Source organism: Motacilla alba, chromosome 4 (assembly GCF_015832195.1).
Source record: "Motacilla alba alba isolate MOTALB_02 chromosome 4, Motacilla_alba_V1.0_pri, whole genome shotgun sequence".
Taxonomy (NCBI): Eukaryota; Metazoa; Chordata; class Aves; order Passeriformes; family Motacillidae; genus Motacilla; species Motacilla alba.
The window spans coordinates 58324370-58339173 of record NC_052019.1 but is presented as its reverse complement, the minus strand read 5'-3'; the positions used below and the strand labels follow the sequence as shown (position 1 = coordinate 58339173).

The window sequence follows — 14804 nt, the reverse complement described above, 5'->3', positions numbered from 1 at the left end:
TCTCAAGTGGTAGAATTTATAAACTTTATGGTGGTTTTATTTCTAGCCTTTTTTTTAGTTGCTGTGGAATTTGAAACCTCTTTTTAAGCACGTTGAAACTGAGGATTGTTCAGATGTTTATAAGAAGAGGCAACCACATCAGTTTCCCTCCTGATTGCTATTTCTGTTTGTTTATCCGGTGTGTAATTGCATATAGCATAGTTGGATACAGCCTTTGAGGGCCAGGATGGTGAAGAGTGGCTGTAATGGATAACTTCTCAAAAAGGGGGAAGCAAAAATTAGTTTTGAGAGAAAGAGAATGTACTGGACTGTTTTTTTGATGAAGGGTGTGTATAAACCACTGGTAATTCTGTTCAGGCTCTTTCAGCTTGTCTGCAGAGCCTTTAATATGCTCCATTTGTATTTTCAAAGACCTGCTTTTAGCGGGCGAATTTTTAAGAGTGATGTTGATTCTGTGGGTATTCTATATAATTTTCTTATTTGCTTGGAATTAGTATCTCTCTACTTTAGTGTTTGTGAAGTAGCTACTCAGAGACACTTTTTCAGAGTTGGATGTACTCGTGGTCTGTACCTGTGTGCTTTTCTGCCTTATTTATGTGAACTTGTGTGACTTTTGTGCAAAGCAGATATTTGTCAGAATATGTTGAAAAAGCAAATATTTGGTGGGTTGTGTATGGCTTGCAATCTTAATATGAAACATACACTTGTAGAATACCTACATAGTACTCTGTGTGTCTGTGTTTCGATAATCTCCTTTCAAGGTTCAGCATATTTAATTATTCAAAATAAATTAATCACAAAATTAGCTCTCAAAATTAACTACTATTTGCTTTAAAAGAAAATCCACAGAAGGCAATCTAGGTACTTATACCTTAATGCAAAGCTTTCAAGGGATAAGCTGTTTATCTTAGTGTCTGGCACCCTTAAAGTCATAGCCAATTCACCTAAACATGGTAACAACCATTATAAAGTAATATAATAGTGATTATTTAAGTAGAAGTCATGACTTACTATTTGAAAAGTGATGTCTTTAATTGAGCATATAAATCAATAACCTGAGATCCTGTTCTGTCTCACTAGAAGGACCATGTCTCATACATTCTATGAATGGAGATCTCCTGAGGACATTAGAAGGTCCTGAAAGATTACAAGGTCCCGAAAGCTGCCTGAGACCAAAACTTATTCAAGCTTCCAGAGAAGGCCACTGTGTCATATATTATGAAAATGGCCTCTTCTGTGTGTTCAGTGTGAATGGGAGACTGCAAGCCACTATGGAAACAGATGACAAGATAAGGGTGAGTGTCCTCAAGTGTATGCTAACTGCCAGCTGCATGGGGAAAAGCTGGCAATGCTGGAATTGTGTGGAGACTCTTTCTGTAGTCAGACCATGAATATGTGGTACCAGACCATAGCATAGCAGCATTCTGAAAAAATTTAAGGGGACCATGTACTCTTGATAACATTAGGATGTGTATTTTACAGTTTTAACTGTAAAATAACTCTGTTCATAAAGTAAGGAATACTGTGTAGGCATTTCCTTGAGCTGGAGAATAAAAATATTACTAATTGCTGACCAGGAGAGGCTGTGCTGCATCTTTGCTTTTCAGTCTGAAGGCAGGAGGTCAGTGACATGCTATTTTGGATGTTAGTTTTCCCTTTCTTTTGGCATCTCTGACTGCATTCCTGCATCCTGCTTCAGCTAGCATGTGTTGTGTTGAGCTCCAGGAAGTTTATAGGGATATATCTATACTTCAACTCTTTTAGCCCTTTGGCATTTTTGAAGTGGGCAGCAGAGTTCCACATCGTTAGCTGCAGGAGACATGGAGCAAGTCCAGAACTATGCAGGAGGCATTTTAAGCCTATGGCTTTATAAAAATTATTTTATAATACAAAATGAAGGTCTCTTGACAGTTCCTGTGTAATAGTACCTATGAAACAGAGCAGAAGCTGCCAGCTGTACTGCAGTACCACACCTCCAAGCTGATTTTCGTAATCTGATGGAAGATCCCAGGAACTCAGCTGCTGGGATTTCCAATGTTCTCTTGAGTTGAAAACTCTCAAAAGTTTTTCCCTTATTTGGATTACACATGTCAGGAAGAAAATCCCTCTCTGCCATCATGTGTGTTTTACAGAATTATTGGCATTCTTTCAGCTGTTGTGCAAAGTTGTGAGCACTTCTTTCCATGCTAAAGGTAAAAGAATGTGTCAATGTATTTTAAAGAGTTTTGATCTTCCTTTTTTGCACTTTATAGTTTGTATGGAACTGCTTCGTTAGCACTGAAGTTTCTGGTACAGTTCAGTATATTCCAGTTAAAACCTTTTAAAAGTCCTACCATGTACTATGCTCTGCTAAACCAGTATCCCTATGTCATCCATCCAGAATGTCAGCTATGCTGGTGGTGGAATATACAGAAATAACTCTCTGTGTTGGTCCCTTTTCCATAGTGAGAGTGCAGTCTAGTGGGATTAGAGGGCATTTGATTTCTGTGTTTTGTGGCAGCTACAGGTGCAGGTTTGAGGCTGGAGAAGTGAAGTGAAAATGTATATATTTCTGTTCCCAGGCATTTTTTCCAAATTAATGTAGATTTTTGCACTGATTCCCTGAAATTGTACCTTTGGCCGTCCTTGTACAAATACTTCTGAGATTTTCAGCCTACCCTTCATCCCAGAGTTCTTTCTATAAAGCAAGACCATATCACAGTGTTTTCTCTTTTTACATTAATAATGTTGATAATCTGTCACTTTCAGTTGTGATTATGTTGTCAGCTAGGCCAGCAAATCTGTAAAATATCTAGAAATCCCTTGCCGGCTAAAACAATTTCGGTAGTGTTTCAGTCAGTACCCACAGCTTTAGGAATGTTGCTGGAAGCAATTGAAGTTCTGCTCTCTGTGGGCCAGAATTATGTTTGTAGAGGGGTTTGGGGTTTATTTTGTTTTGTTTTGTTTTTTTTTCCGTCCCAGTGGTCCAAGCTTTACGCTTAAACAACCTACAGTGTCTCTCTGCCAGTGCTTCTGCACTACATCATCGCTGAAGGAAGAGTGGCAACTGCATGATTAAAGTGGGGCATTTAAAATGAATAGCACCTACCCATGGGCTGTGCTGACAAACATTGGCTTTTGCTTGGGGAGGATAGAAAAGGGAAGGAAAAATGTCATAAATGTGGAATTTGTAATATCACAGCTTCGGTTTTCCTGTGTCGTCATGGGCCACTATTTCAGGACATAATTTGTAAAACTAGCAGTTTTCAATAGTGACGTTGGGATAAACATTCTCATTTTCTTTCTTGTATTCTTGTGCTAGGAAACTGCCATAAAAATTCAGAACCTCTGGGGAAATTCAGGGCCTAATCAATGCCTTCCACCTGTTTTTGTTTTAAATACTGTATTGCTCAGTGAAGCTTAGGCATATCACAGTACATCTACCATGTAGTGTTTAGATAACTTAATGAATACCTTTAACTCTAAATAGTCTGCTTGTTCTGAGAGGTAAAGTTATTTTATCCTAAACAAAGATTGTATGCTGTTTCACCCAGAGGAACCAATTTATTTTCCTTTCCTGAGTCTGTTTTGAAATGTGGAAGTACCCACAAGACTCCTGCTGCTGTAAGCCAGGGCTGTCACAGTGTCAGCTCTGCCTTTTTACAAAGCACTGCCTTTCAAAAACCTGAAATGTTAAAAGGGATTTGTGCAAAGTTTTGAGACTTTCCAGGGAAATACAAGTCAAGAGAACATTGCTGAAAACTATTCAGCAATTTAGAACATTGCTGAAATTGTGTGCTTTGGGGATTATTTGAGAGTCTGAAGCTCATGTTGTGAGAAAGATTAGTTGCAGGGTTGTTTCAGTTTCATACCTAGCAGAATTGCAGATAAACTATGCTGGGGAAAAGCAGAACAGTAAAATTGATTCATGTCACCCTCTATACCAGCTGGAGTACTTGGGAGTAAAAGCATCCTTTCGTTTGTTAAATCTTGAAGGGTGTATCATGAAACTGAAATGTTGACAGGGTCACCTTTTTCTTCCATTCATTCCTTCATCCCTTCACTCATTCCTTCATCCCTTCATATATATATATATATATATATATATATATATATATATATATATATATATAGGCAAGTGACTGAGAAATTTATTTTTAAACAATAAAATTAAATAAATCAACATCTTGTCCTCGTGACAAGCCAGTGACTTAGTAAAAATTGCATAGGTGTTAGTAAGGGTTCAAAGCCTGTACTTTATTTAATCAAAAGATCACAAAGCCTACTGCATGTTGCAGGTAGTGGAAGAGTTAAAGATTAATGGCTTTAATTTGCCTTTTAATATAGCATTTCTTCAGTAAAAGCTTCAAGTATAAAATTTAAGTGAACCATGACCATAAGGTTAATGGATTTTCATCAGCTGAATTTTATACGTGTAGCAAATAATTATTTGTCACGGTCTTCACTGCAATTTGGAAATACCCTTAGGAGACTGCTATTGTTATAGAGAAGAAAACTACCCCATATTGATTTTTGCTTCTAATGAATAATCTCTTTAATACTTTTGTGGTTAGTTAGATCTTGTGATCATCCACTCAGTGCGTGCTAGATCTAGATAATTTTCAGTCTTACCAGTTTGTTTTCTGCCCCTTTCTTACTCTACTCTTCTAAGACAGTCTCTAAATTAGGGTCCTTGTGCCTGTGCTTTCAAGGTGCCTAGCACATTTTTGATAGCAACAATCACAGAAGCAAATAATGGTTGGAATATTTATTTTTGGGGGGGAGAGGAAGAAGCTTCAACTCAGAATACTCAATTTTAGTCTTCATTAGTGTTCTGTTTTCCATACTTAGCTGCGGTTGGAAAAACTCTACAAGTTCTGCTTTGTTGTGTTTAAATTTACATGTATGTCTTGTCATCTTAGTTCAAAACACAGATGGAATAGGTTTATCATATTTTCTTTTTTGCTCAGTGTTACATTTTGTTTACAGTATATGTTTGTGTTTTAATTACACTCCTTTTAAAGTTATTGTGTGAAATAAAATTCCAGCAATGTGATCCAGTCTGACTCCTTGGGAGTTGTTGCAGTGAACACTCAAAATTTATAACATAATACAGAAGCTCTATCTTAATCTAAGTGTCGCGCATCGTATAATTCTTACAGGATATATTTGGCATCGCAGTAATGGAGTGCAGCAATACAAAAAATACAGATGTGCAATATGTCTGACTTCAGTTACTGCTGCTCACAAAGCAATATCTTACACACACTGTATATTTTGGTTTCTAGGCTTGTCAGCCATCTGTATAAACACTTCAGTGTTGCATGAATGTAACGTCTTTGTGTTTTAGTTTCTCTGATTTTTTTGTGGTGCGTGTGCTGTAAATTCTCTATATTAAGAAAAGTCCCAAACTTCTTTTCCCTGAAGTATCTAAAAAGTTTTGCATATTTGCAAACCTGTATAAGCAGAGACTGCAAGTGCCAAAATAATTACAGATTTCAGTAGAGATATGTTTGCAAAATCCTGTCTTCAGTTTTTCTACTGTTTCCTAAATTTGAACCTCTGAGCTGGAATTTTGCTTGTAGACTATCATCTTGAGGCAATGCCCTTGCCTTGACAATGTTTTAATCAAAAAGAATCAATTGTTTGTAGAGAGTGTGTTTATGGAATTTATAAGCCACTGCTGTGAACATCCTCCATTTGTAAATCATTCTCTTGAGAAGTTGGGCCAGCTGAAATTTATCACAAATTAATCCTGATGTGAAGGGTGTGTATTGCATTGAAAGGCTGCCCAAATTTAGGGGATTCACTAACCTCAGGTTAAATTTGTAGATAATGCTTAGTATATAGTATCTGTATTTTGTACTGAACATCTGTAGGCCGTGGATGCAGTTTTTCCCTGCAACCAATCATCCCTCACAAAGAAGTGCACAAAAGATCCATGGCAAGAAATGTGATGGCTGTGACCCTGGGCAAGGAAAGGGAAGAACTGATAAGGAAGCAGAGGAGAAGGAAGAGCAGAATGGAAGACTGGCTGCTCCTGTGCTGAGTATTGTGGACAAATCTAAAAGCAGAGAAGGAAAAACAGAAGTCAAGCTGGGGAGCAAAAATCAGAAAGAGAGTGGAGAAGAGGCATCTGAAAACAGGATGAGAGCACAGGAAAAGGCTTGGGCTTACTTAAAATTATAAATCATGGTCCAATATGTTTCAAGGGTCTTGATCTTGCTGGTGGCTCATACTGATGTCATTCCACATGACAGAATCCATTCAACTTTCTGATTTTATTTCTTTGGAAAATGCTGCAGACTTTTCAGTTTTCCTGGACAGTTGGAGGATGAGGCCATAAAATCAGGGCCTGGTATCCTCTACTGCTTACATTTCTTTTCTGCACAACAGCAGGGCAGCGGCCTCCTTTCAGATGAAGTTTTTATCCTTCTCATGGTTTCTGTAGTAGTAATTACTGAGACCCATATGGAAAAAGATGCTCACACGCTGTGAGAAGAGTCACTCATGGAGTCTTCCAAGGGTTGGTGTTGGGAACCAGCTTCATTCAATGCTTTTTGAGGTGAGGAATGCTGAAAGTTTACAGAGTGATGAAGGCAATGCCTGAGATGAATAGAGAATTCTTATTCAGGAAATTCCACAATATGAGAATGTGGTGTATTCATTGAAACTGGTAGGATCATCTCAAAATATGGAATAAACCTGTGGTAAACTTCTGCCAATTTCTTGCCCCCCTCAGAAGGCATCAGCAGGTGTAAGAACCATAATAAGAGATGCGGGGCTCCAAGTGGCTCTTCATAATGCAGTTTATTACAGCCAAGATGTTACAGTAGTCCAGGGTCATGGGTGACAGAGTCTGTGCCTACAGCTGTCAGCTCCAGCTGCAGACAAGCCCGAAGACCTTTTAATTTTGGTTACAGTGCATTATATACTTTTCTTTGCTGAGCATCTTAATACAGAAGAACCAATCTATACCTTAACTTTTACCTATAGCCTATCATAACTACTATAATTACCGTATTCATGTTACTATTCTCCAGTCACTATAAGTTAGTACATTAAAGTTTAAGCTAGAAGTTGTTTTTCAGTTTTCTTGCAGTGGAAAATTCTGAGACCTTTTTTCTACTTGGAACATCGGCAGACTTGTTTGCCTGTGCTATCTTTTTGCTTGGTAAAAACATCTTGTTTGCGGTGAGTTTATCCTATGCTCTAAGTCATAAAATCCCCTTCTAACTAACACACCCTTTGCCTTCTTAGTTATCCAGTAAGACTGGCTCAGCAATTCTTTTCTTCTGTATAAAAACTTGCTTCCATTTCTATTTAATTCCCAGGTTCTACATTCAAAAATCTTTCTGCCAAGCATACATATCTGTGAGACTTTCTTGTCAAACTTTCATCCTTCCCAACAAGCAGGCTCAAAGAAAGATTAAGAAAATTCATGGGCAGCATTTCCATAAGTAGACACTAAAGGGAACAGGAACTTTCTGATCTTCCTAATCCAGTGATTTTGGGTGCTGTGGTGCACAGGGGGAGAGGGCTGTGTGCTGACCAGGCTGGCAGCATTTCCTGCTGCCATTGTTGTAGAGAGACCTCTGGGCTAGATGGGTCATGATCTCTCACCCCATAAATTAGCACTTGCTCTAATAAAATTTCAAGTTCAGTTCTCTTAAGACCCGTTTTGGCTTATTTACACTGGGAAAATCTTTCTTTTAAGAAAGATTTCTCCTGAATCCTGTCCATTTAATATCTGATAGTATCATCTGGTATAGTCTTCAGGTAAAGAAGGGAAATAATTCTTCTGGGTATTCAGTATGTATCTTGATTTTTTTCCCAATAGCACACAAGAAATACTAAAATAGATTGAAAATTCCTGTTTGAAGAAGTCTTGACTCTGAAAAACAGTTTATCCCATCTTTCTTCATGATCTGGTTCCCAAATAAAGATTTCAAATACAGATTTGCCATCAGTCCCCATGATGCATACAAAACATTCATATGCCATTGAATTTTTCACAGGCAGTTTCAGGATGAATGATAAAAGGAAACACAGTGTCTCTTAAGAGAGGTGGATAATTATTTTATTAATCTAGTGCAGGAATATAAAAGTGCTGGTCTAAATTAATTTTAGTGATTCTTATAACAGTTCAGTTCCTGTCAACATTCAGCTTCTGCTAGGCTGGTATTAAAGACCCTTGGGGGAATGTCAGGTGCTATATTTTAATGCCAATGCTGCTGCATCTTGTAAATCTAGCTAATTAGAAGAGTAAATTTCTTTAGCTGACCTCATATTGGATCTTTGGAACCTGGAATAAATCACAGGTCAGGTGAGACTTAACTAGTGACATCTAATGTATTGGAGATTTGTGCATAAAAGCATTAATTCTTTTGCTGGGTAAAATAACATAACAATAATGTTGCTTCCTAAAAGCTTGTGTTGATATCAAAGTCTCCCTGGACATTCAGCTATCAATATGAAACCTTTTATTGAAAGGAAAAGTGGGGAAGTAAGAGCCACACACATTTATCTGACAAATCTTCCCGTGCTTTTCCCCCAGGCCATTCAACTGAGTCGGGATGGACAGTATCTGCTCACAGGTGGAGACAATGGCATTGTCATGGTCTGGCAGGTGTGGGACCTCAAACGGCTCTTTGCTTACCCAGGGTGCGATGCTGGAATCCGATCCATGGCCCTGTCCTATGACCAAAGGTGAGACCAAGTCTGGTCTGGACAAGAGTATTGCGGAATACATATTTACAATTAAATTGTATTTTTGTTATTGTTCTGACTGTGATTTTCTGTGGGTCACAGATTCTGCTGATTATCTTGAGAATTCTGTAGAGGCAAAAGTTTTTTTTTTAACATGTTATATTTAGGGCAGATAATATTTTTTAGGATTTCAGCTCTTTGGGGAATGAAGAGAGAGCCAAGAAAACTTTCTTTGTCAGACTTTCAGGATAGGCTGAGTTATTGGTTTGCACCAATGTACAGTGTGGGTCACATGGAGGTGAAAGTTTACATGTGTGCTTTCATCTCTCTTCTTTCACTTACAAGACGAATAACATTCCTAATTCCAGACTTTCATGTTAAAGATAGAATAGTTGGAATAGGTGCACAAGAAGATTCCCTCCACACATCCATATATTTCTCAAAGCAAAGTGTCATTCTCAGTTCTAGAAAAGTTATTTTATCCACATACAGCATGACCCTTTTTGAACAATCCTCCTGCTGAAGGTGGCCAGTTAAAATTTTTACCGCAGTTTCACTTTGCACTTTCCAATGCAGCTGTACTTGACAATACTTCAGTGCTTTTATCACAAAAATATTGTTTGTTTATAAGATGGGTATTTCCCATTTCATCTGTACACCTTTAGCTTTCAGGCTAGGATTTTATTTGCTGTGGTGTATTTACTAAATGGTGTTTCTGTGTACTTCTAAAGCAGATTCATCTCCTAAATCCCTTACAGATGTCTATATTATGCAGTAAAGTATGTTGCTGAGGCTCTTAGCCTTCCACTTACTGAAATCCATACTGAATGTTTTTAAAATTTTTATCTGTGTTTCTAAAACTTACACAAAATCAACTTTAAAAAATCCAAACCAGTAAAACCTGTGAACTTCAATGAAACACTGAACAGCTTCTTGAGAAGCATTATTAGAGAATATTGGCATTTTGGATAAAGTGGTTCTCCATTAAAAATAAGCCCTTGCTGTTAAATGTATGTCCAAAACTGTTGAATTTTAGACCTTGTAAATTTTGCATTTAGAGAATCTTTAATTAATGACATGTAATGAACTGAAATTTAATATGGACATAGAGAAATTTATCTGTGGCCTTGAGTTAAGAACCTATGCACTATGGGTTGGAAGACAAGGAAGAGAGAGATTTACTCAGAGTATTTTACTGATTAATGACAGGTAATTACTCTGAGCTATTTAAAAGACATTTTAATGTAATAGAAAAACAATCAAAATTGTACTGTTGACATGAAATAGGTGATTCTACCAAAATGCAATGTTTTGATGATCTCATACTTAATCTTCACTTTGAAAAAAAGATTTGCAGCCTTTCACTCTGAATTTTTTAATTCTAAGGCTTCATTCCGCCAAAATACCAGGATTTTATACATCCTTATAGTTCTGATTTTTGTAATACTTTAATGAGACTGTAGAAAAAATAATCTGGAGACTGATTGTGTACTGTGTCAGGGTCATGGCTTTTCAAACACATCTATATGATCTCCAGAAGCAGGCCAAGGGTACGGAATTCAGAAAGAGTGTCTCAGTGGGAAAGCCCAGGGATTGCTTTCAGGAGCTTCCAAAACAATCAAAGCCTTCAGTTCTAGTATTTCCAACTGAAGGCTTGTGCCCACACCCAATTCCTTCATGCAGATGTGCTTAATTGGCGGAGTTGAAACTGAAATGAACACCCTGCTGGCTTTCCTTCCCTTTTCTGCTACACCAGGTCTTCATACCCTCTCCAATACCCCCCCAAAAACCAGCCAAGAAGTAATCCTGGGGAATCCCAAGAAGCATTGCAGGACAGCAATGCTGGTGAGCAGTTCTTTTGTCCAGCTCTCAGGTGTAGCTTTAGGCTGACCTTACAAACTGTTGCATGGTGCTTTGTGTGTTTTCTGACCAGTGAATCTGCTTCCTTCAGGTGTATAATGACTGGAATGGCATCCGGGAGCATCGTGGTTTTTTACAATGATTTCAATCGCTGGCACCACGAGTACCAAACCAGGTACTGACCTTCCCAGAGGCCAGGACAAGCACTGACAGGAGCAGCTGTGGCCGGGAGGGAGCTGCGCATAGCACTGCCTCCCTCGGGGTCGAGCTGCCACACGGCTCCTTATAAATACTTCTATTACATCTGAATGTAACTGAAATTTGCTGGAAGAAGCAACCTATTTTTTAAAGTTAATTGCTATTTTTGTAGACCTCGCTTGACTTTTTGGGGGAGGGGCAAAGAAGCAGAAAACCAGCTGCTGGGTTCTGTAGTTTAAAAAAATCTATATTTTTAGTCACAATGAGAAGTCTATTTTGATCCCTGTATGTAAACAAAACCTAAAGTAAACATGTTAAAACTCACATTCTATTATGAAGAAAAATATGTTCCATCTGAAGCTTTATCTATTACCTTGAGGAAAATATGATTTTAACATAACGGAAATTAATTATGGTATTGGGGAAATTTTAATCTGTGCTATCTGTACCACACTTTGTCTCGTACTTTTCCGAATGATTGTACTACATCAGCACTGAAGTTTCTGGGAATCAAGGGGTAATATTTAAATTATGGTTAATGTAATTTTAAACTTTGCAAATCATTTCCATCAATGTTACTCTTCAAGCATGTTTCTAGGCCTAGGCAATTAGTTCTTTTTTAGTTGTATGTTTAGTGCAGTTTTGAGAGAAATCGGGAACGGAGTTTGTGTTACATCAAGTGTGAATCCTTTTTCTAGTTTCTACCTGGCATCTCCTTCAAAGCACACCAAAATGTGGATTGTTCCTCCAAATCAGAAAGGCTTGTTTTGAAGGCTTCAAACCAGAAGCCCACAGAGGCAGGGGTTTTTTAGCAGGGGCAAGTTCCAAAGCATGTTTCTGCTGGTTGACTGTAAAAAGCAGGGAGGCAGCAGGTGCTTGCTGGTGCACGGCCCCTATACAGCAGCAGAAGCACAAGATTTGCAGGCCACTTTTTCTTTCTTTTTTGTCAGAATGTGCCCCTGCAATACTGTAGCACATGCCATATTCCTTTTCTGCCTATAGCAACAATGTCTTTTGTATTTTGCTACCACCAAATTCAGTCAGATCCTGCCTAGTCATTTTAAATTACCTCTTTCTTTTAGGAAATGAAAAATAATTTATACTAAGGAACAATAAGTTATTTTGGTGTTGCACAAATCTACTTTTCTACAAGATTGCTGTGCAGAACTCTGTGAAAATATTTGTGAAAAGAACTGTTACTGTTTTCTAAGTCTGTATTGCATAAAATCTCCTTTGTATGTTGTGATCTCTGAGTTAAAATTTACATTCCATATCTGTATTGATATATACATTTCTCTAGCTGCCTACTAGAGCAGTTCTTGGTTTTTCTAAGCATTTAACTACTCTCTCTTTCAGTAAAGATTTGGAATGAGAAAATTCAGTTTGAGTGAATAAATTAAATAAAATTACATTTGTAATTGAGACCATCAGTGGAGTACTGGGTTCTTGTGATTCAGGATATGTTCCTAATAGAGGAAAGGGGTGCCGTGGCTGATGTATTTAATGTACTTTTGGTGTGTATGAAATGGTGTTTTCTGTGCTTTCTGCATTTCATACCAGGGTGGTTGTCATGTATCAGTAGTTACATTTTCTTGTTTTGTGTAGCACAAGGATGATGGAATTAAGCAAAGGCTGTAGTGGGTCGTGTCTGTAGGAAGTGCTTGGTGTCCCGAGCTCTGTGTAGTGAACATTTGTTATGAAAAACTTGTATCTCACATTTCCTGAAGTTCAACAACATTTACAGCCTTGTATCAGCAGAGTTTGAGGGGAAATTGGAATGGTCTTGAATTTAAATTTGTCTCAAGACAGGGGTGGTTTTTCCTAGACTGGGTGGAGGGAAAACAAACAAGAAAAAGGTGTATTTTGCCAAATGGAAATTCTGAAAGTCTTTATGAGGAAACACTTCATTATTGATAGAAATAATAGCTCCTGATCTTGGAGCCAAAATATTTCACGGGGAGTTGATTTGGTAGGTTGCTTGTTTTAGAAAGGGCTCTATTGGATCAGGAAATGCTTTCCCAAACTGGAAGCACAGCTGTACCTGTGTGTGCTGTCATGAGTTGCACCTAATCCTCCTTGGGAAGCAGCAGCTACTGCAGTGTGGTGTTTTGCCTTTGGAGTGTTGCAGCCTTTCTGTGGGAAAGGACATCTTCACCTTCTCCTCCATGAGCAGGCCTGCGAAGACACCTCTGTTCTGGACTTCTCTGGTGAGTAGTCCATCATCTCCTTCCTTCCACGGGTGAACCCAAATACCTCCTTCCACGGGTGAACCCAAATACCTTGGACACCACCCTGGGGCCCAGGCGTGCACTTGGGATCTCAGCTTTGGCTGAAGTAGTCCCACCTCATGCTGTTGGTGATGAGATGGAAAACAGGGTTAAATTCCCAGCTACTCAGGTACTTGTTACTCTCTTCAGGGCAGTACCCATGTCACATGGATCACCTGAAAGCTATTAGCAGGTGCCAGCAGCTGGGCCTCATTTGGCTGGTATTAGCAGAATTTTCCCTAAGAGAGGGACAGACCTCTCTTCTCCAATGCGTTTATGGAGAAGGAACATTTATGCAGAACATTTTTTATGTGACAATCTGGCCTTTCTTTTGCCCTGGTGAGTTCAAACGGAGCTGTTGCCAGCTGTGGTTATGGGAAGTGCTCTGCAGCAGTGCTGCTTGGTTGGGTTGTGTAGTGCTTGGCAAATGTAGCTTGAAATCCCTTGTATTTTCTATCCGTAAATTGCTGATAGAATGCTGTAGGATCTGGCAAGAGAAGATGGGGTTGTCAGAGTGGGGGTTTCTCTGAAGGAAGTTTGTGTTGTGGTGCTACTGCAGTAAATGAATGCTCAAACTTCAGAATATTTCTGCAGTTCTTGGCTGTATTGTTCTGTCTGTATATATATATACACCTGAAGGCAAGCTGTGTATGTATCTGTCATTGTTTCTTGCCCTGACATCCTCTTGGTAGTCCCTCACTTCTCCGCAGCACTTTGTTCCTGGTAAACAAAGAGCTGATCTGATATGTAGGTAATGGGAAGTGAATTTTATTGCAGCTTTAGTCGGGACATGATTGTTGTTGTATTGAATAAGAATGGCCTAGGTAAGGTGACTATCTAGATTGTAGTTTTTCCACTTTATGTCCTAAATTTCATATTCATAGAGATTTCAGTGTGCTTGTGGTATGGCATACTTCTTTTTTCTTTCTCCCAGAAGTAATTCAAGGGGAATAACAGATCATTATATTGTTTTTGAGAAACTGGGTTTGTCCTCATTAAATAGAGCCAGAGATGGGCCATTCTGAGAGTGCTGCTCTAAACCAGTGAGACCTCTCCCATACAGGGTTAGGATGTTTGTGTAACACTTGAAATGAGTCACTTGCATGGATTTACCATATGATACATTATTACATGAAATCCAAAATAGTTAACTTTTATGCAGAACCAACCTAAGATCTTCAGTAAACGAATGCAGTTAGTGATGCATCACAATTTAAAGCTGCTCTTTAAAAGCTCTGGACAAAAAAAAAAGTAAGAAATGGTTTTCGATTTTGCTTATATGTACTGAAATTCAACAATTATGTTTAACCTAAAGCTCCTCAATTCAAATACCACATTGTCATGAAGTAAAAAAAGATTAAAACATACAAAGTTTGAAAGAATAAATTCTAACTTGTATGTGTAAATAATGTACTTTCAATTGAGACTTATTATCAAGAAGCATATTGTTAGAAAAGGAATGTAAAAAATTTTACAACTGTTTATATATTGTAGGAAATACAGCTACATTTTTTTTTTAATTAATTGAGATGATAGTGGAAAGTGTAGTCTTGAAACCAAAGAGATGTGTGTATTTAGTAAAATCTAAAATTGCACACAACTTTGCCTCTGGATCAGAATTGTGGTGTGTGCTTTGGAAATGATGCTGCATTGTGTGGGAATAGACAAAAAGAGGTTCCCAAAATGTGGTACTTGTTGTTTGCTAAATGGACAACATTTGAGAAATGATAATTTATTCTTTTATCTTCAAGTCATTCCAGTATTTTTCTTGCTGCTGTGTGAGCTCTGAAC

At 38.2% G+C, this 14804-nt stretch overlaps 1 protein-coding gene across 4 annotated transcripts in view; it reads left to right on the top strand.

Annotated features, from left to right (window-relative positions):
- The window catches only part of LRBA (LPS responsive beige-like anchor protein), a 367373-nt gene extending 355203 nt beyond the window's left edge, over positions 1-12170 (top strand). For all 4 annotated transcript variants that reach the window (XM_038136498.1, XM_038136496.1, XM_038136497.1 and 1 more), the window contains 3 exons: positions 1081-1295; positions 8537-8688; positions 10640-12170. In XM_038136498.1, coding sequence (XP_037992426.1) covers positions 1081-1295; positions 8537-8688; positions 10640-10730 — 458 coding nt within the window. In that variant the 3' untranslated portion in view covers positions 10731-12170. The remainder of the gene's footprint in view (positions 1-1080; positions 1296-8536; positions 8689-10639) is intronic.
- Positions 12171-14804: the final 2634 nt, after the last annotated feature.